The sequence below is a fragment of the Cinclus cinclus genome, chromosome 1 (genome assembly GCF_963662255.1).
Source record: "Cinclus cinclus chromosome 1, bCinCin1.1, whole genome shotgun sequence".
Taxonomy (NCBI): domain Eukaryota; kingdom Metazoa; phylum Chordata; class Aves; order Passeriformes; family Cinclidae; genus Cinclus; species Cinclus cinclus.
Window position 1 is genome coordinate 39,120,333 of NC_085046.1, and position 22,154 is coordinate 39,142,486.

General features: G+C 36.0%; 1 protein-coding gene across 9 annotated transcripts in view; it reads right to left on the reverse strand.

Moving 5' to 3' along the window:
* Window positions 1-22,154, reverse strand: part of SLC4A7 (solute carrier family 4 member 7) — a 69,560-nt gene that overhangs the window by 15,365 nt on the left and 32,041 nt on the right. For 3 of the 9 annotated variants that reach the window (XM_062496380.1, XM_062496388.1, XM_062496414.1), the window contains 10 exons: window positions 20,931-21,119; window positions 17,821-18,189; window positions 12,461-12,576; window positions 10,863-11,020; window positions 8,805-8,892; window positions 7,081-7,227; window positions 5,579-5,682; window positions 3,867-4,041; window positions 1,340-1,473; window positions 533-778 (listed from right to left, as the gene is read on the reverse strand). In XM_062496380.1, the coding sequence (XP_062352364.1) occupies window positions 533-778; window positions 1,340-1,473; window positions 3,867-4,041; window positions 5,579-5,682; window positions 7,081-7,227; window positions 8,805-8,892; window positions 10,863-11,020; window positions 12,461-12,576; window positions 17,821-18,189; window positions 20,931-21,119 (1,726 nt within the window). Of the gene's footprint in view, window positions 1-532; window positions 779-1,339; window positions 1,474-3,866; window positions 4,042-5,578; window positions 5,683-7,080; window positions 7,228-8,804; window positions 8,893-10,862; window positions 11,021-11,623; window positions 11,684-12,460; window positions 12,577-17,820; window positions 18,190-20,930; window positions 21,120-22,154 lie in introns of all 9 variants that reach the window. The other 6 variants (XM_062496423.1, XM_062496404.1, XM_062496439.1 and 3 more) reach the window with 4 other exon arrangements.

A 22,154-nucleotide genomic window follows, 5' to 3' on the forward strand; every position in this document is an offset into this window, starting at 1 on the left:
AACAAGCAGGGACCTCACCCCACGTGCACAGACACGACTTCGTTGGGGTCTCTCACCCATATTGTGACCACACAGGTACAACTCAAGTTGGAAGATGCACATCTCCAACAGGAGGGGAGCACTAGCATTTAAATTATTTCATTTAAACAATGAGAAATGAGCCATTTTCTCTGAGCAACAGCAAGCAGGATTTTCATCTGGCAGGTGTGAGCTGGTAACCCAACTCATCCTATTTCATGAAGCCATACTTCCTAGAAATAGCAAGGCAGAAGTCCTGTTCTGACCTTTAGTAAAGCTGCATTCAAGTAGGCTTTGTAACGGGCCCTTATCCCTTCCAACCACCCATAGCTAACACAGAAAATTCAGTTCTACAGCATCCTGAATAGAATTTTCTGGAGGTTTCTCATGCCAATATTACCCCTAGTATTCCCCCTACCCTTTCTGCAAGTGCCACATACTGGCATTTAGTCAACAATACGTCTCTCTAGATTTTCCTATTTATTTCACTGACAGACAGAAACTTGGTACTTACGAATATGAAGTCAGTTTATTCAAATCATTGTGCATATTGAAGGCATACACTTCTCCCAGATGAACAAGCTTTTCCAATGCCTCATAAATAAATATGATGCATATGAGTGCTGCAAAAGCTTCCTCAGTGAATCGAGTGATGTAGCATACGAGGCTGCTGGCATCTGTGGCTACAAGCACAATGCAAAGAAATGCAGTCCACAGACCAATGCTGGTTCGCAGGGAGAGGTAGGAAAGACCATAATCCCTGTGTGAAGAAAGAAACAGAAAGCGTTAACTGAGCCAAACCCCAACTGTACTACATTATATTTGAAAAGACACTGAGGACAAGCTTTATAGGTATTCAGCACTTTTCTCATGCTTGATACTAGCTCTGAAGGAAGCATACTTTTTTATTTTGTCTCATCCCCCACAAAAGAAAAGCAACACTGCAGGGTGTTTCTACAATGGACAGTGCAACTACCTAGCTTGGGAAGCATCATGGGGATGGATCTCTCCAGAACTACCCAGATGGTTTCTCCTAGAGGGCAGATCGATCTCTGCTTATCCCTGCAGAAGCAAAGCCAACAACTTCACACAGTCAGAATATAACTTTTATTTAAGTCCTTGCCACTTCTTATCACTGATTTTCTCACTCAGGTTTGCCGGTGCTTCACATCTTTGTCAAACTGTATCAATTTCTCAGTCTCTTGCCACTGTATTTACATTCATGGACATACAGATTTACTGCACATCTGCTTTCAATTACAGCAACTGTAACAGGCTAGAATGTTAATAAGTGCATCAAGACAATATAAACATCACTTACCTGCAAAATTTAAATAATATTTTTTCAAATACTAGAACTGGTCCTGTGCTTCCCAAGATAGTAAGAGGTTGCCCAGCAAACAGAGAATAGGCAATGCCAGTTAATGAGGCTCCAAAGAGAGACTCTATTGCACTCTGTTTGGGGGAAAAAAAGCTGCTGTAACTTTGCTGCCTTTCAGGTTAGTAATTAGCATCATATCTTCATAAATACAGCTTTAAGATGCATTAACTTAGAAACAAGACAAGACATAAACACATTGCAATTAATACCCATGTCTGAGACAAGAAAAACTCAACACAGTTTTGCAGTAACAATACCATGGACAAGATTTTGAAAACTTCAACCCTGAGAAACAAAGCCATCCAAAACCATGAGAACAAGCTGCTAGCCCTGCTAGCTCTGGAGGAAAAGCATACCAACAATTATACAATTTTTTAAAGAAACAAAAAACAAACAAAGAAAAAAACTAAAATAGTTACTCAACATGTTGTTTACAGAAAAAATTAATGGACTCTGTAAAGAAAATTGATATTTATATTTGCAACATATCTACAGTGTGCTGTATCAAACCTGCATCAGTCAACCAAGCATTACAAAAGAAAAAAAATAGAAAAAGCTGACAGGCAAAGGTGCAGGGGAAGTTACTGAAGTATATTGGTTTATGTATACATGACACTGAAAATAGATGAGCAGTAAACCAATGTCCCACCTGGTAATGCATTTCTTTTCATGGAATTACAAGGTATGTACTTCAGTACTTGAATTAAATGTTTCCCTATAATATTTTCTGCCAAAAATACCCAGTGACATCGCACCTCAAAAGAGAGAGGCCAGGATTTTAAATAATAAATTATATTATATTTATTTGAAAATAATTAATTATACCACATACCACTATGAGAAGTCATGGATTACAGATTCCTGTAATGGAATTACAGTGTTCCTGGTGGAACTTGTAAGCATTTGCTATTTTGAAATTATGCAAGCCTAAGAAAACAGAATTATGCAAACTTGAGCTCCAATTCAGGAAAGCATCTGATAATGGTCAAAATGATTTGCTGAACTGGGGCTATTAAAAATTAGTTCTTTGTTCATAACATTAGGAAAAAATATACAATTCCAGTCTCTTGTTCTATTACCTTTGAATTAGTGTTTTTGGTTAGTCAATGCATTAACCTTGGGGCTCTCAGTCAGGGTGGCAGGGACAGGAGCACTGTGGAGGTGATGGCCTCTGAGAATGCGAGGGAAAGTTTCAAAGACAAACTGTGTACCTTACAATGTCAGCTACTGTGCTTGAACATGTGTGTGCAGTAACTAAATGTTTTATTCAATGATGCACACCAAGTATCTGAAGGCAGGAACAAACCCGCAAACAATTCCAGATAGCTAAAAGAAAGAAGGTGTTTGAGAATCAAGCTTTGAAAGGAGAGTACTTTCATTATTATACATGTTGTACATTCAGAATTTACATTGTCATTCTAATAATCATTCCTACATTTACAGTGGCAAAAGCAGCACGCAGAAAATACATAATTGATTTCTATATTGTCTATCAGCTTGAAGTGCTACATCAATAAACAAATATCTGAGTCAACAGCAATAATTGAAAGAGAATAGTTAACTAAATTCTAATATAGTACAAGCTTAAAAATTTCATTAAATATCAATATGAACTTTGTAACATTATAAGTTTCAACAGAATTTTAGCATTTGTAAAGGACATCTCTGAATACATCCTTCCCTCCCACAAAAGGACAGAGCCTTGTTTCTTTGTGACAGATTTAAAAACAGAAAATACACTCCAAACTAGTTTACTCATAAGCCAATTGACACTAAGTTACCAACAATGCTGATAGTAAGTCATTTTTCTCTGCTTCAAAAACTGAAGTGCAATGTCATTCTGGTGAAAAAGGTGCTGGTATTACCTACTGCCCAACATAACTCTACCAAAATTTTGTATGCATGTGGTTGACATTTGAGTCATTTACAATGAAGAGTATTTTCTGCTGATAAACCTCAGACACTTTATTGTGAACAACATATGTATTAGTGCAAGCATAAACATAACCTGTCAGTTTCATAAATGGACTGCTGGCCACACACTGCAGGCATTATTATCATCCTCATAGGCCTACTACTCAAGGCCAGTACTTGTTCTTGGCTATCCACCTTGAGCCTCTGACTTTGCCTAAAGTAGGCCTAATGGGATGGTGCACCTTTGCTACTATTCATTACTCTTAAGCAGCCAAAAAGAAGGCAACGCAAGCCTTTTCTCAATTCGTGAAGCCATTCATCCAATAAGGCAGGATAAACACTTTTCACCTCCCCTGTGCATCTTCTCCTGTTCACATAGGTTCCCCACATTTTCCATAGCAATTACCTTTTGGGGAAGATCTGCTTTGAGGCAGGCTAATCAAGTGCTGTGGGTAAATTCTTCAAATACAAGTATAAATAAATGAGACAAATGCACACAGTGACTTGCCTCTGAAGGTCTAAAAGCCTGGCCACTACCATTCTTTGTACTCACTATTCTGCCTTCTGTAGCTTCTCCCAGGAGCCCTCCAAAAGTGATTACAGGAGACATACAGGCACAGTATAGGAAAAGAATCGAGGCCAGGCACTGCAGGCTTAATGCATCCTTGAAGTCACTCAAGAAAAAAGGTGCTTTCCTTTGGATGTCAAGTATCAAACCACCAAAAAGCCTAAATAGGTGAGATGAAACTCGTCAAACTGTACACTAAAGGATTCTACCTAGTTCAAAACTATGGGCTACACATGACTGCCAGTGCCTATTGCCGGCACAATTTAGCTATTTCATAATCCAGATTAAAGCATAACAATTAAAACCGTAAATGAGAATCTTAGCTATTCCAATTCAGCAGTATTCCAAATACAATCAAGCAGGTTACCCACATTTTTAAAAGCTAAGGTTTTTTTTTTATTATTTTTTAATATATGGGCTAGATACCGAAAAAAATAACTTCAGAGACAATTTTACCTAAATGATTCTTTAAGTCAAATCTGTTTTATGATATGCAGAACACTGGAACAGAGAAATATGAAAAACCTCAACCCAGATCACTGCACTGATGCATTTCAATATTACTACTACAACATACAGTTGAAGCTTTTTGTTTGAATTCTCTACATAAATATGATTACGTCAATAAATAAATTTAGGTCTATAATTTTCAAGTGTTCTTATCTGGAATACACAGATATTCTATAAATGTAAGAATAAAACCAAATATATGTAAGTTTGTTCAGCTGGGTAAATTGCTCTCAAGAATTTAAAAAGTAATTTAAAAAAATCTTAAAGACTCTAAGAAACTAGATATTAATTTGCATTTAAAGAAACTTATTTTCTTCTTAATGACTAAAAAACTCCTTAACACTCCTGAAAAAATGAAAAGCCTTATCTACAGATAATTCTTTGAGCAGAAATGAACTTGTGAGCTTCACATACGGGCTACAAAAACAATAAAAAGTAATTATAACAAAGCCCCAATGGTAAAAATCAACAGAAATGTTGTAATGTCTTTCTCACAAATGTATGAAAAAGATGCATTTGATTTGGAAGTTTATTATTCTGGGGATAACAATACTGTACGTATACTCCAAAGTTTTTCAGTTGATTTAATCTCTACTCTCATTTCAGATATTAACGTTTAATCACAAGCAGGTATTTACAATGTTGGAGACTTCTTTAGAAAATATTTTTGAATTAACAATAACTGAAAGAAATTCCTTCAATTTTATTTTATCTCTAAGAAACTTGACCAAAACCCAAAGCTAAACAACAGAAAACTACTTTTCATCACTTTTTGTTTCTTTTTTTTCCATTTAATATATGCTTAATAAAACAGATTTGCATTAATGGAATTTTTTAGTACCTAGCCCAACACTGAAAATTGCATATTCCTCCTGTAATTATGGTAATTGCATGCTCCTGAAGATTAAAATTTAAAACCCAACTCTTACAAGTCAGTTAGTCAAATTACGCAGCATCTTATGTGAAATCCTTCGCAAATGTGTTGAGAAACATTGCCAGAGGCTTGAAAATACTTTAAGCACATTGGCACTTACAGGCAAGAATCCAACACTCGAAAAGGACAAAGGATGCGCTCTGACACTTGTACCGTAATTTTTTAACATTTAAATGTCAATCGTTAAGATGAAGATTTATCACTTTTATTTCTTTACCGAAGAAACTAATTTCATTTAGGGAAGTGAACACACCTTCCAGTTCTCTGAAGTTCAGGTCCAGCATGATGGCCTTCTTCTTTAAGAGCCTCTCCTGTAGGAGTAGATCCATTTGGAAATTTAGGTGCCTTCCTTTTCTCCTACAGAAGAGACAGGGGAAAAAAAGGGAATAAAAAACCTCTGAGTCTGCTTTTACACTAAAAAGTATAATTAAAAGAGAGTGTGTAGAAATTCTACACCTACTACACCCTTTTTCATATTCCCAGCTCATCAGCAGTCCTCCATTTTCCAAACTAATCTTTTGTTGAGTACAGATGACTAGAACTGTACAACACTGCCTGGAAGACCTTATTAGTACCTTGCACAACAGTATTCATCTCCCTGCATCTACAGATATTAATAATTAATATTAATAATCTATTCAATAAATAGATTCCTGCAACACAATGAAACAAAGCCTAGATTTTCAACACACAGTAGAGGCTCAACCATGAGACAGAAATCTTTAGATACATTTTTTCTTCATCCATTTCCAGAGCAGAAACATTGAACATGCATAAAAATCTGACCTCTTTTTATGATATACACAGTATTTAGTTGAAATATAAATGAGAAGTAATTCCCCTGCTGAGCAAGGTGCTTACCAGCTCCCCATAAATTTTTCAGCTGAGCCTTCCTCCAAAAAACCCTGAGCCCTGCTTATTTTGGAAACAAGTTACATGGTAACCTCAGGCTAATAATGGATAAACTGCACTGCTGTTACCCCATTCTATTCCACCCACTCTGCCAAACCACCACTGGACTCAATACCAATGTCAACCTTCTAAACCAAAAGTACTGGTCTGTCACCTGCTTTTGATCCTGGAGGCCCAAATTTCTATAAGTTGTAAAGAGGGAGGAGGGTAAGAAAGTCTCTCTAAGGACCTACTTTCCTTAGCCCTCATTCTAAGCCTGCATCATCACAACTGGGCAATATGATAGACTTTTATCTATTCCATAAACATTCTGTGAACAGTATACGCTATCCAAAACACATTCAACACTGCAATCAGTGCTTCATGCAAACAGAAGTTCGTATAATAATGAAAATATTCTTGCTGATTATTCTTGCTAGACTAGCAGTAAAATTTCGTAACATGAACTCAAGTACAATTTCTCACCAATTCTTCTAGTTCTCACATTAACTTATTTCAGTATTTCAAAAGGAAATATTGTAAATAAAATTAACAGCATAGCAGAAAACGGATTAATGCCCTTTTTTCCCCTTCTTAATTTCTTTTTAATTTTTTTTTCTAACGTAAATTCACTTTCTTGCAAAATGGATGTGGGAACTTTGCTGATTCTTTACAGCCATCTGGATAGGAGCCAGGAGTGTGGCCAGGTGGCCGGAAAGGCCAGTGAGATCTTGGCATATGTCAAGAGGAGTGTGGCCAACAGGACGAGGGCAGTGATTGTCCCTCTACATTCAGCAGCTCAAATCCTATGCTCAGTTTACAAAAAACACTACAAGACAGATGGGAACTTTTTTCCCCTTTTACCTGAGAAGGAACACTTTTTGGTGGCTCAATTCGTATAGATGGATCCCACTCTCCCGGAGGCAGGACTGTCACTTGGTCTAAAAACTCATCAATTCCTGACAACAAATCATTTCGGTCTTTTGCTTTATAGGCAACATCATGGAAAACCTACAAGAAGAAAGTACTCAACATTCATTTTTATTTTATTTTTCTGAAAGAGGAACTGATAATTATATAATGATTACATTTAATTACTTTTAAAAAGGCATGGAAAGTATTTTGTAGGTCCCTGAAAGTTTGGCTTTTACTTTACTTACATAGTTTTAAATTAAAAACTATTGGTATGCACATTCCTATGGACCATAAAACATGGAAGCTTTATCTTCAAACTCAAAATTAATATTGAGTTCATTTCTAAAATTAAATGAAAAGTTATTCTTCAATATTCAGGACATCAAGTTCATGTACTATTGTCTGAATCATTCTGCCCTACAGCCACTGTACCACTATGCTGTGCTAAATCATGACAAAAAATATTTCAAATAAGCTTCAAACCAAACCACAAGTTTTTAATAAGAGTAATAATGCATTTTTATACATCTACCTTAATTAATTTAGAAGGCTATTTAGAAAGCACATGAAAGCAATCCTACTAAAAAAAAAAAAAAAAAACTACACTGTTTTATAGATAGTACAACATGAACTCCAAGATGTACTGCATACAAAGAGAGAAAAAAAAATGCTATTTTGCTATAAAAAACTGCTTGCAGAAGATGATCCTAAATTGTTCTGCACACTTGAAACCTTAACTGTTTTTCTCCAAATACCATTCCATCTGATCATTATATCTCCTAATCTTGTTAGAGATCTCTGAAGTCTATCAGGTCTTTTTAGACCATTAAATAATTGATATTTTTTTCTATTTCAGTAATCTAGAGTATTCCTAAAAATCAGACCAGCCTATCTAAAAAAAATTCAGAAGCTGCTACTAGAGCTTTTGATATTCAATTCTCACACTGAACAAAACCTGTATTCCCAGACTCCTTACCAATTGCAAAATGACAAATTTCTAGTTTACATTACCCAAGGTCAAGTTGTTCTAGAGTAACAAGTACTTGAATTTCTGTTAGATAACCTTAAAAATTATCAGCAATTCAATAGGTGGCGCTCAATGTGAAGTCAAAATCAAAACATCCTAATTTTGCTCAGTAACATGGCAACACTCTTAGAAAGCCCTGGTTCCCTTCCCTGGGTCTTTAAAAGCAATAGGGCTCTACACATGACTTCAAAAAGCTATTAAAATTCTGATTTTATTTATTTGACCTTGCTTAGATTAAAAAAAAAAAAACAAACTATGCTGACTCAATTGCATACATTTTTAAAACTTTGTGTCCTGAGCACTTGCACAGCTTCTTCTGTCCTTTCTGACATACTGACTTGAATCATATGCAGTTCTATTTAACAGTTCTGTTAACCAATTTAACACCAAAATGAAATCTATACAGCAAAGCCAAATTTTTTTTTCAGAAATTCATTTAGGATTTCTTCAAGACATACAAGGAGGAAAGTTAATTTACCATTATCTACTTCACTAACACAAAAAACAAATAAGTTTACAGCTCTTCATTTAACCAGTTTGTCGATTTTTTTTCTTTAACCTACTAGACCAAGTCATTTACAGAAATCAGTTGGTAAATACATCATTCTAGACTTTTATCTACAAGCATTTAAAAGAGATCACTCACATCATCTGTCATAAGTGTTGCTATTGATCGTCCAATTTCATGGTACTGTGGAGCTTTTCCTGCTGGTCCCAGCAACAAAAACAAAAACCTGTGGAGAAAGTAATACAGATGAATATGGCTGACTGATCTGCATATACCCAGAGGAGGTCTTTCAAATTAATGATTAAAGGAAATTTAGTGGTGAAGTAAAAATACCATTTTTACCACTTCAGATCTTAAAAGACTGCTTCAACACTGTGAAAAGGTCCAGCTTAAAGTCATTACGGGAAGGAACTCAAATCCTGAGCCAAAATTACACAGACATCTTCATTAAGCCTAATTTTTCAACTTTTTACAATGCCTTAAACCTTGTAGAAATCCACAGACTAGAGCTCAATGAATATTTCCTCTGGATTGTAAGCTTTTCTGACATTCTCAACAGCAAAGACCCCTTAAGTGGGAGTCTATGACCTGTCCTACACTCCCTGATGATCACCTTTTCATGGAGTTAAACCCCCCTCACCTGCTGTGGCTGGGCATGGCACAACAGGATGCACCTATTGTACTTCTTGCAATACATTTGGGAATACTCATATAGTCATATTCTGGTCTTATGTCAGTGGAAAGGAAGGGAACTTGGATATTTCAACACCTTAAAAATAAGTGACATTCTGGGAAGCTGCTGCAATCTGGGGGTTGGGTCACAGCATATATTAGCAGATCCTTGCGCATTAACGGTGCCTAATATAAAACTCACCAAAATCTTAAACAGGAATAGCATTTCAAAAATTCAAAAGGATACAAACCAAAGAGTAAACCTCAGTAATTTGTTTCACAACCTTCTTCCTATATTCCATGAAAAGTACATTCCCAAGCACAACACATAGAAAAAAAGTAGGGCCTTCTTTCAACTCACACCACAAAAAGCTCTGTCTTTTTGCAAGTCTACTTCTGTCTACTTTGCAAATCTACTAACCTAACTGAAACTGAGAATGCGTCTTCTGAATGCAAGTATGCTATTCCAGATCTGTAAGTCTACACCATTCTGGAAAACTTAGGACACAATTTAGCTACAGTAATTAAGTAATCTGTATGCAGAAATTTTGGGATTTCCCAACAACATTATGAGCAGTCCTGTCAACTAGTCTCTGAAAATTCTCATACACATGTATTTTTACCCTTCAAAAGAGTACATAAGCTGAAAATCAAAGATAAACAAACACTTTGATCATTTTAGAACATTAAACACCCACCAACAACATAAATGTACAAACGTATGCCAAATACCATGGAACAGCCCAATACATCAATGTGCACAGAAAATGAAGTGTCATCCACGATGATTGATGAAATTATCTTCTACCTTCATCATGAGACCTGTATTTTGATATTCTGATCACCTGTGGTAAACATACCCACAGTATACTGGTGAAATCTTTGGGTTTGGGGGAGCAGGGGTGACTGCACCAGGCAGGATAGCATATTGCAGACTGAAAACTGATTCCATGTATTAGCTGCAGATTGACTACTTCAATGTCAATCACATAGATATAGGCACACAATAAAAAATTGGTTTTTGACCACCTGAGTCATTCATATGCAGAGCATTTGTATAGAAAGAGCAGATGGTCAGATTAGACAGACCTTCAGAATTTGTGTGCTCATCCCCACTGACAAGCTGTGTCACATTGAAGGGAACTATCTCTCTTCATGGCCATTTCTAAAACGTCAACACAAACTTGGAAGACTCATTGCTTCTACTCCAAATCAGCTATCAGTTTCAACTCCTGCACTTGCTTAACACAGCATCTTTACATGTATATAGATGCATATATGTATGTGTGTATACAGATATATCTATATATCTATATATCTATATCTATATATATATATATAATGCATTCCGAGAATTTTGTGACAGATCTCATTCCTTCAAATTTTGCAGCAAATGACTGACAAACAAAACTCTACATTTATTTAGCTTAATACAGTATATACAAAAATTTACAGCTATTTGAGATCTTAAATATTATTATCTTATTACATAAGTAAAGCCAGACTTTTCAGGCATTTATTTACCGTGTAGGGACTGGAACCTCTGTGAGACCCGAGAGAAGCACTGCAGGGGAGAGCCTCACAAAAGCAATAATAGGTCTTTCTAAAAAATCTACTTCTCCCACTAAAACATTTGATGCTTCTGCTCCTGAAGGAATTTTCCTCATGAAGTTCATATCAACCTATTCATACAAAGATGAAAGAAGTGTTTATTCCCTTACATTTCTTAGCAAGAATTCTATAATTATGTTTATCAGAATTTACTAGACATTTATGCTACAAAAAAAAAATTAAAAAGCAAATTAAATACCCCACAATACAGAAAAGACAAACACATTTAGAAAATGTAAGCCACCCAGCCAAATAATAATAATAATAATAAACTATTTTCTATAAGTTAGAATTACTAACACCTAGTACATTCTAGAAGACTCCAAACTGCATAATCACCTTTCTAATATTATCATGACAAACATTCTGTGATAGGACATAAATTAACAAAATCTATGCACAATTAAGTAAGGAGAGTTCATGTAATTACACATGGTTTCTAGAATGCAGTAAGTTATTTCGCAGCCGTGTGTTTCAAGTATGTCACAATTTTGAAAAATAATTAGTATATTTATCTTTTCATCCATAAAGAATATAATGGCTGAAAATCTTCACCTTTATTTATGTACATAATTACAGAAGAGCATTAGAAAATGGTACAGGACATGAACTCTGTGTTCACATACACACACACACACACAAGCACCAGTGACACTGCTGGCTAGAGAACTTACAGATGGCCTCTTGAGTCCCACACCAAGTGTGCCACAACTACAGTGCCAGGAGGCTGACTCCTGCCCAACAGGAGACAAGGCAGGTGTACACAAGGACAGGCCAAGCAAAAATATAAAAACTGTGACAGAGGAGCATGAATATATGGCACCTGCCATGATTAGATTAGAACTACAGTGTAAGTTAGCTTTTCTTGCACAAAACTATTTAACTTGGCAAAATAATTTTCTTACAGTGTTTCATAGTACAGACGACACACTTCTGATTGAACTCTATAGTAATAGCCACAATTGAACTTGCCCAGCAATTTTAGATTACGAAAGAAATACAAGAGATTTTTCACAAGGTTTCTTTCAGAAAGCGGTACTATATGTTTCTAATTATTAAGATGTACAACAATTTTTGTAGAGGAAACTCATTATACATATAAAGCAAATCATTATTAAAGGCCCTCTTTGCAAAAAAAGAATAATAATAATAAAAAAGGAACCAACAAAAAAATTCTAGAAAAAGAAGTTACAATACAATGTACAAAACTGCTTTCATAACAGCCTTAATAGCAGATGTGAAAGTTTCTCCAGCTGCATGAGAAAGTACAGCGGCTGCACTCTTATGTTACCAAAGTACTGAGAAGATCCTCAAACAATTCCCACTGGGAAGAATTTCAAAACATGTGACACATTTAGCTTAGTTCATATTTGACACAAGTTATCTCTCAGTACCTAGTTCATGTGTACACTGGTACAAGTCTTAGATGTAACTAAGGGGTAAGTTAACTATGTAGCAAAAACTGCTGGTTGTAATTGATGCCAAACACTAAGGCATTTAATGTTACTTACCTTACTAAAATCAACTGTGCTGTTTTCTCTGCTTCCTCCTGTCCCAGTACCTTTAACATCTCCACTTTTTCCGGTGTCTAAATTTCCAGGTGCTGACTGTGGAGATGCCAATAGCCCTAAATTAAAACAAAGGAAAACTCAAAATGGTGCAGGAAATGAATGGAGTGTGCAACACTACCAAAACTCAATGTGGCAGCTTGCTTAATGCAAAAGTGCACGTTATTCAGTAAGTGCCCTACATTAGTATCATAAATGCAACATTAATAAGTCACTGTATTGTCAAAAAAATGACACAATTAAAAAAATTAAGTATTGCCCCAAATGATGGCCATTTGCAGAACAGTCACCAGAAGACATCAGCTACTTTAATCACAGAAAAAATAACTGCTGGCATTTTAATCATAACTGATTCAGTAGTTAGTATATAGCACCTTCACCATACTAAGAAGTTCTTAGATACCAAATGCAAACACCTCTTCTCTCTTGCGTAGCAGTTACTGCAATTGTAAAAAGTGTCAGCAAGTCTCAGGCTACAACTACAAGGAATGTAGTCAACTAAGTTAACTAAGCTGCAAAAGTAAGTAGTGTACTACAGGAAGGATAGCTTGCAAACCATGCTTTCAATCAACAGACCAAAGCTCCCACTATTTATCCACCATATATGGAATATACTCCTGAGGTGAAGAGGCACACACAATAAAGCTTTTCAAGTTCAACATACAGCTTTCCCTCCAACACTTGCACCAAAACAAAACCATGTTATGTATCTTGTCACATTGCCAGCAGCACTGAATTGCAGGTTCAGTAAAGAGTGCAAGAGGCAAGTAACCCAAGCATTCATACACACTGAATTCTATGTTGCATCATGGATCTCTCTACCCAATTAACATTTAAAAGCTGGTCTAGGCATGCCAAACCAAGCCCAAATCCCACCTTTTGAATTACAGAGCTTTTACTTGCTCAGTTTAACATGCACTAGAAATGCATTTGTCCTTCTTGCTTGTCTACACTCGACCTTTCAGCTGTGGTAACAGAACATGACTTCACACGCCTTCAAAACCACATAGAGAAAGACTGAAGCCTAAACATTGCATTACATGGATAAAGTCTGTATTTAGGTCAAGCATCTCTCTAGATATACATTAAGCCCTCTCTGGCTATCTTTGGGGTACTGTTCTAACATAACTACTGCCACATAACTACTGCCACATAACTACTTGCATACCCCCATGTTCTCAATTTTGACATTTTTTAGCATTTTGAATGACAACTGAATTCACTTTATTTCATCCCTGTATTTGTTTCCCAAAAACTCTCCCAAAAAGTCATCATATCAACAAAAACATGCAGGCCCAAGCCTTTACCACTAATTTTCATTGTTACAGTTCATTAGGGATGTAAGTGGTGTGGGTAGTTTTTCCTGAAGCAAAAAACAAATCAAATTAATAGGCTGTCATTTCCTTCATAAATCCTAACACGCACAAGTAATGAGCTAACATAACAACAACAAAAAACCAAAAACCCAACAGCAAAAAACACATTCTACTCTTCTGCTCCAAGATTTGTGTGTTTTTCACAAGAATCATATCAACCACCTAGGAAATCAGCTGATCAAAGTATTAACTGCTTAGGAGTTCATGTTTGTAGAACTAGAAAGAAATATTAAACAGTTTGCAGAAGAGCAGCATAATATAGAAGTTTAGCCATATAAACCTCATCACTTTTCCCCCTTCTCTGTGGCAATACAGGTGATTTAAGATGTTTTTATCTGATGAAAGATGAACCATAATGCATCATTTTGCATTTTCTGGAAAAGCACTGAGAGCAAGAGAACAAGAAGTGGAGAGACAATAAAGGAGAAGGACAGAGAATAAGGATTCTACATATTAGCAGAATTATTTGTTACTTCTGTACTAAAGTGATACTGATTATTCCAAAGGGTTTGCCTTCAAAATTTCACCAATTAGTCACAGTTATGGCCCACAAGTTTTGGCACTGACACAGGAACATTTGTCTGATCCTAAACCATGTGTGAATAGTTTTCCTTTCTGTTGGCCTTGCAGCTGAACAGAGTGCTGCTCTCACATCTTTTCAGACCTGAGCAAGCATTTCTGTATGAGACTGCACTTCATTACACATACCCATCCATCAATCTGATATTTATAGAGAAACTCTGAACAAAAGCATTATCTTCTTTAATAACACTTCTATTGCAATCTCACATTAATAAAAGAACTTACTTTCCCCTCTTCTCCAGTTCAGTAGATGTAAACTCAAGGACAACAACCTAGTAGTACTTTTCAGATTGTAAGACAATGAAACTCATTGCTACCAAGGGGATCCTGAAAAACACAGCACTCTTCCTGATGTTAGTTAGGTAGATGGACCACTTGTCTCCTCCAAAAGACTACAGCAGAGTGAGTCATGAGTAATTTGGATTAAAACTCCATAAAGTCAAGTTAAGGTACTTGTAATTACACCTTCACTTAAGATCACGTGCTTTTTTCTAGCCAACTACACTTAATACGGTGATCACAAAAATCCAATTAACATTATCTACAGAAAAAAGAAAGCAGTATTTGTCTCACATCTGTTTCATATAAAAAGATGACTAATATGAGTTCAACATCTAAGCATGACTATTCCAAAATAACTGCATTTAGAAAGGCAAAAATTATGTAATACAAACCTTCTAAATATGAAGCCAACTATATTTGTATCTGATGAAATTAAAATCAATTTTTAAAACTAAATTCCCATGCAGCTCTAATGCAAAAAATGAAAAAAGTTCAAATTACTACTAGAGAGCAAATATGCAAACTTTTGTGAATTCCTATTTGCAGGAAGCAATTACTGTAAGAGGAAAGCTGCTGTAAATGTTATTTTGTTCAGTTTTAAAGTACATTTATCAGTGGACCAAAAGACCTCTTAAAACACTTATTTTGCTGTTGTTCACAGACATTATGAAACCTCAGTGATGCTGGTGAATTAAGAGCGTCAATTTTTAGCTGTGACACACACAGCTCACTTCCCAGCCCTGCCTACAGAATTCGTTATTCAACAGTTCAAAGATGGGAAAGCAAATACTGATCTTCAACTGATGACAAAATTTAAAAACATTATTAAGAGAAGCCTTTGTCTGGTTGACTTACTATGAACTGATGACTGGCTGATCAAAATTAAGTGGTAGACCAAAGGTGTGTCTCTTTTCCCTCCTTTAACAGTAACTCACAGCAAGCTCAGCAACCTTCCAGCTATTTATGCAAACTAAAAAATAAATGTCTGAATAATACAAGGCAAATGAGGGAGGAATGTAAACAGAAAAAAGTCACCTATTAGAAAATTAACACAATTTCTCATGCTCACCGGAGGCAAACCAAAGTCAATCATACAGATGTGTAAATGTATTCAGACTGCAATATTCTGAATAACTAGAGAAATGATACAGACCATAACCTATACTGGAATGCACCAGGAAGGTTGGGGTGTTTTCCCCTTAATTAATAACAAGAAGTTGACTTCCTTGTCAGGGTTTTCTTTTGACTCTTCTCTCCCAAGACAGAGATTGGTCCAGTTGCAGCCCTGAAGTCATAGTCTGAGAATGCCTTCAAAAGCACCTCTAAGGAAAAAACATGTCTTTCTGTGGCCAGATGATTTCTTAAACTAGAAAAGGGAAGAAAACCCCAGAAAACAAAAATATCTTCATTTCTGGTGTTTATCATTCTCTGGAAAGACTTATGGATTAACTGGGGAATCAATCATGCCTTTCAGAATTTTTCTTTATGAGAAAAGTGATTTGAACATTAACTTGGAGATTCTAGTAGAAAGCCCTATTAGTGATGATAATAATAGCATCATGTACTTGAACTTTGTTTATTTGCCTTCTCCTGGATTCTAAAGATCTTGCATCTGGCATGCTGTCATTCCTGTCAGAGAAAGAGAACTGGAAAAAAAATTACAGGTATTATTTTACTTCTGATTTTGGAGCATATTTGGAAGATGACCCACGACAAAATTATCATCATGTGAATTCTCTTAATTTCCCATAAGGAAGTCAGAAAAAGAGATTTGTGTTTGCTTTTCTGAACTGAAGCCATGATGAGGCCTCTATACTTCAACTGAAGATAAGAAACTATGACATAATTTCTTTCCTTTCCAGTGACTTGGCTGCCAATGTGAAAAGGCAGATAACCACAGCCTCTGTCAGCATACTTTCACTGCTATATGCAACTGTGCTCTTATTTATTAAAAAAGCGAGGAAGAAACCAAGCAAAGCCTCAAGTGATGGAAGAACTGAGGGAGATCAGTCCCCCACTCCCAACACACAAAGGCCTATAGCATATTCGACAAGCTAGATTTTGGCAAAACAAATTTCTAGGAAGGGGAGGAAGAGCCTGAAGACCAAAAAGAAAGATGATCCTCCCTTAAAAACACAATGCCAAGAAGAATTCTGAAGTTTCTAAATAGGTGGTAATTTTGCAAAAGTAAAGCAAGTATAACAGTACAGGCACAGAATGCACAAGTTATGAAACTTATACTAAAAACATTCCAAGAAAGGTTGGAAAGTTTTAACAGTTTCTTTCAACTTATCTATACACCTATGTACCTTTTTACATATAAAGAAGAATAGCTTTGCATATAATAAAATAATAAATTGCTGAGCTCTGGCCTACAATTACAAGCTCCTAACTACTGTCTCTAATTTTGCATACTGAACACAACAGAACGCTAAAGGAGTGCCTGATACTGAAGCAGTGCAGCAATGCAGAACTATCCAGAAACAGCTGCAGGTGAACTGAACCTGACAATTTCATCAGCTAACTAGTACTGGTTTTAACAGTCATGGTTTTAAAAAGCACAAAAGCAAAAATAAAACTGCTTAAATGCTTTATGATACAACTAAACTGTGAATGCCACTGATAACTGCATCCTTCCAAACTCTCTTCATATTCACCTCTAATACTTTACCATGGCTTCAGCTGTACCTATCACAGCATTATCAAACACTGGTTTAAAACATTAACTCAACTATTGACAAAATCAAAGCAAAAGCTGCTATGGACTGTAGGTGAGTGAAAGGAAAAGGCCACCATTTTTGACATTTTGCTTATATATTAGATTTTAGAACCATATTCCTTTTTAATTACACAAATGAATGTTAATTAAAGAATTTTTTTGCTTGCTTTAGTTAAAAGCTAAAAAGTTAAAAATGCCAAACAAGAAGACAGTCACAACTGAGAAGAAATAAACATGCAGGCAGAGGTAATAGTTATCATATTCTTTGTGCCAAAAACATTGCAATGCAAGTGATCCAGATGCAGAGAGCATCACACATCGACAGCTTAAATTTCAATAGTTGCCTGGTGTTTTGCCAATAGTTTCCTCTGTCTTCTTTTCCTGGCTTTCCTGCACTTCTAAGTCCTCCTCAGGTGGGTGGATTACTACTGAAGGAATATCATCACTGGCAGGTGACACCAGCAATTCCTTGCCCTGAAGTGGGCTTGGCTGGGCACTTGTGGCTGGCGGGAGCCTGCAGGTAGGGCTGGAGGGTGGTGTGTTTTGAGGGGTGGTTACGGGGGTTGTACACCTTGAGGCTGCCGGGGTCCCAGCTCTTGAAGAAGGAAGAAGGTAACTGAGAAGAACTGACAAACGGCTGTCTCCTCTCAGGGAAAGATTTGAGGCAGAGAGACCTGTTCGCAAAGAGTGGCGGGAGGCTGAAAGGCCTTCCCCTGAGATAAAACAAATGGAACACCATGAGGCTTACAAAAGGGATAGGTTATATTAAATTTAAACAAAACAAAACGAACCCACACAGATACAAATACGCATTAACAATTTACATTGTAAATTGCGAGCTTTATGGGCCAAAGTGTCATACTCATGCAAGTAAGGGAAGAGAAAATCTGATATGAGACATTACGAAAGTCAGAAATTACTAAAGAGTACTAATTAGAATGCTGAAGATCTGAGGGAGAAGATATCTAAGTCAGAGTAAGATTTATTAACAAAAAAAAAAATTAACTCTTGAAGCTGCCTTCAGTTTTCTAGAATTCCTTATTCCAAATTGCACAGCAGCTGCTGTTAATCCATCCAAAAAAGAAACTAAAAAATCATTAGCAACCAAAACATCACAAGACTTCAGTTAACTCTATCCATTATATACAAAGAATTATTCATTTTTTAAAAAGTGATCATGTGTTAAATGGAACTGTCTTCCAATAAAAGTCTTGTTTAACTGAGAATTTTCCCAAACAGCTGTAGTCTAATGTATATTTTTGAAGAGGGCACAAAAATGAGATACACAGCTCCTATTTCATATCCTTTTGCTGTGACTTACCAGTAGCCCCATATGCCTAAAATCAAACATTTCTCCAAAATCCCTTGTTACTTTCGTTGCTCTAGTTTCCATGTCCCATTATTGCATATGAAGAGAACAGTCTCGTGATGGTTCCTTCAGATTGGAGTTTATAATGGATTTCAGTTCTTCCTTAAGCAGGAAGAGAGACTGTTTATGTTCATATTAGTGCTTCCATTAAAAGGTTTAGTGATACCATTTCTCCCATTTACCACAAACACTTTCCCTGGGATGACCAGTCTCCTTGAAAATATTACTGATGGCTTCTCCTACAATCCCTGAAATCCAAAACATGCTGGTTTCACGTACCATGCCATCAAGCAAGGAAACAGCAACCTAAACACATTTACTCTCACATTTATACCAAGCACTACAGAGACCAGTTAAGTTGGACAACCTCAGAATAATTAACAAGGAGGAGGTGCAGAAAGCAGACCTAGGTAAAGCTCACATACATTCCCCTCCCTCCAAACAATGAAAGAATGGATCCTACAGATAACAAGCCTGATTTAAGGAAAAAAGCCTCAAAACTCAACTATTAAAACATCAAAACTGCAAAGCAGTAAAGAAAATAGGACCAACAGAGCAGACTTGATTGATTTTGCCTATAACAATCACTACAATAATAACTAACTTCCACAAGTACATCTGTGACAAATCATGAACGTGAGATGTCCTAACACCCCACCTCCCCCCCAAGGAGCCTAAGAACTAATATGCACATATGCTTGTTTGCTTTACCAGCTTCTTAGAGGTTTATCAAAGGATAATAAAGAGAAAAGTAAATCCATAGATGCTGACAAGGAGTTCATCATATTATAATATATAATGACTTCTTGTTTCAGCATATATCCCATAATCTCTTCTAGAAAGAGTATTAAGAATAAAATGCACTAAAAATGGAACTGATACATGAAAGGTTAACTGGCAAGAAAGAGATCTCAAATTTGCAGAATTACACCTGAGGATACAGGTGTTCAAGGATGGGCAAAACCAAGTCTGTGTGTGTGAAATTTTCACGTTTGCTGAACAAAACATGAAAGTCAGGAGTTACAGAAGTCATTATGCTCTTAGGTAAATAAACCGCATTTTCATTCTTGAAAAAATAAATCTGAAACTACTAGAGAAATATTTAAGCATATATCATATATTCACTGGCTAACAAAAACTATCAGCAAGCTCTGGCATTCACTGGAGAATACTCCAGTGCATGTAGCTCCTAACAAGCACTTAACTAAGTGAAACATATTCTAAGCAATGAGGCATCTTTCAAGACATAAAATGAAGTTCACCTCAAGTAGTGATCCATGAAATCAGAATTAAGTTTTCATCAGAGTAAAAAATTTCATTTGAAATTCCATGTGTCTTAATGCAAGAAAAAATAAAATAAAGAACAAAGATGAAAACAGACGCCCCATAAAAACACAAGAATACAAGTAAGATGCTCTGTAGTACATATTGCTATTTGGCATTTGGGACTGGATGTCTAGAATAAATTTTCAGGAGCTGGTTCAAAAAAGATGCGGTGCAGCTTCTATGAACATTGCTAATGCCTTTCTTGGGTTTGGGATTTTTGTTCCCATTAGACCCTTCTCTACAAAGCAAGATAAAAATAAACAGTGTCCTAGCTAACACAGTACTACTTTCACCATTGGCATAGCAAACTTCTTGTCAAATGAACATAACGACACTGGGTTAAAACACAGTAATTGTCAGCATCACTGACCTCATGATCACTAAATCTCTTGTGCAAAGACTGTAAAAACCAAGTAGGATCCATCTGACATGTAAGTTATGCCACCATGCTGAAATGCCTCAAACATTGCACTTTTTATTTAAGCATATAATAAAAAAACATTAGGATCAATGTAGGTCTACTACTATACTTCAAAACAATAATAATGCATGCTATAGTATACAGACATAAGTAGAATACTTGAATAAATTACAAGATATCATCCACAGCTACACATCACACACACTCTTATTTTGTTAGTTCTTTTCTCACCCAGAAGGAAACACTTATCTGTTATTATCAGCTGACCTTTCCTTCAACTCCCAGTGAGAACATCATTTACCAGGTTAGTATGAACTGGATGCTACAACTTATCTCACCATTTCGTTCAAGCAAGAGAGGGTCAGAATGTTTCTTGCCTATATCTGCGAAAGACCGAACTAGAGGAATCCGACTGCTGAATTTTTTCTCATTCTGATGATGGTGCCTCTTTAGAAGAGCCTCTCTCACATTCTCTCTTATGGATTCATCCAGCTGGCCAGAGGCAATCATGCTGTCCAAAACCATATCTACATAATAAAAAGGAAGAAAGAAGAAAATTATATAGGTATCTATCAAATCTCTCTTTCACCTCACTCAAGCACTGTAGTTGCATCAAATAATAAAAGAAAATAAAAATCTGTTTAAAAGACTTCTCTTTAGAAAAACCATCTTCAAGAATCCACAGGAAATTTTCAAAGACATCACTAAGCAAGCAAATGTGAGAATAAGAAAAGCACAACATGCAGATCCAATAGAGAGTATTTATTAGTAGCATCATTTCAAGAAATAAATTACTTAGTACCTTATAATTTATAGCCATTTACTTCAACTTTCAATGGAAACTGACTTTCAAAAGAAGTATTCTTGTATTCAACAAACCTACACTAGGAGTGAGTACACAAACAGAAAGGAAAACAGACTTATGACAGTCTTAACCTGGTATTCCCTACTTTTCAAAGTATAAACAACAATATAAAAGTGAAAGTTGCTATATAGAATGAGATTAATTACACAACTCCTGTCATCTTCAGATGCTCTAAGTTCCTGAGACTCTCTACCGAACTTCATATAATTCACATGTTTTAGAAGAGGAAGTAGGAAACAAAATCTATGTGTATCATCTAAAACTAACTACTCATCTGTCAAACAACATCAAGTTTCAAAAAGACATTCCACCAGTGTGCTAACACCAGAAAAGAAAGCCTACATATCAGGGAAAACATCTAGTGTGGTTTCTTAGGGGACCGTTTTTTTAAATAATAAAAAATAAAATAAATTCATAAAAGACCTCAAATGCACAAAGCAACACAAACCTATGTGACAAATTTTTAAATATATTTTCCCAGTTTTAACTAATGTATCGAGACTTAACTGCATTGTTAAACTGAAATTGCATAGCACTTCTCACAATGATAAATGTTAGGGCTCAAGGCAGGGCTCTGACCTTACAAACAGAACAACATGCAAGTGTCTGTCACATGAACAAAGTGTCTGTCAGTACAGTGCAGCTTCTTTCTGAGATCACTGGTAACACACAGCCACTTGTTAAGGGTTCTCAAAAG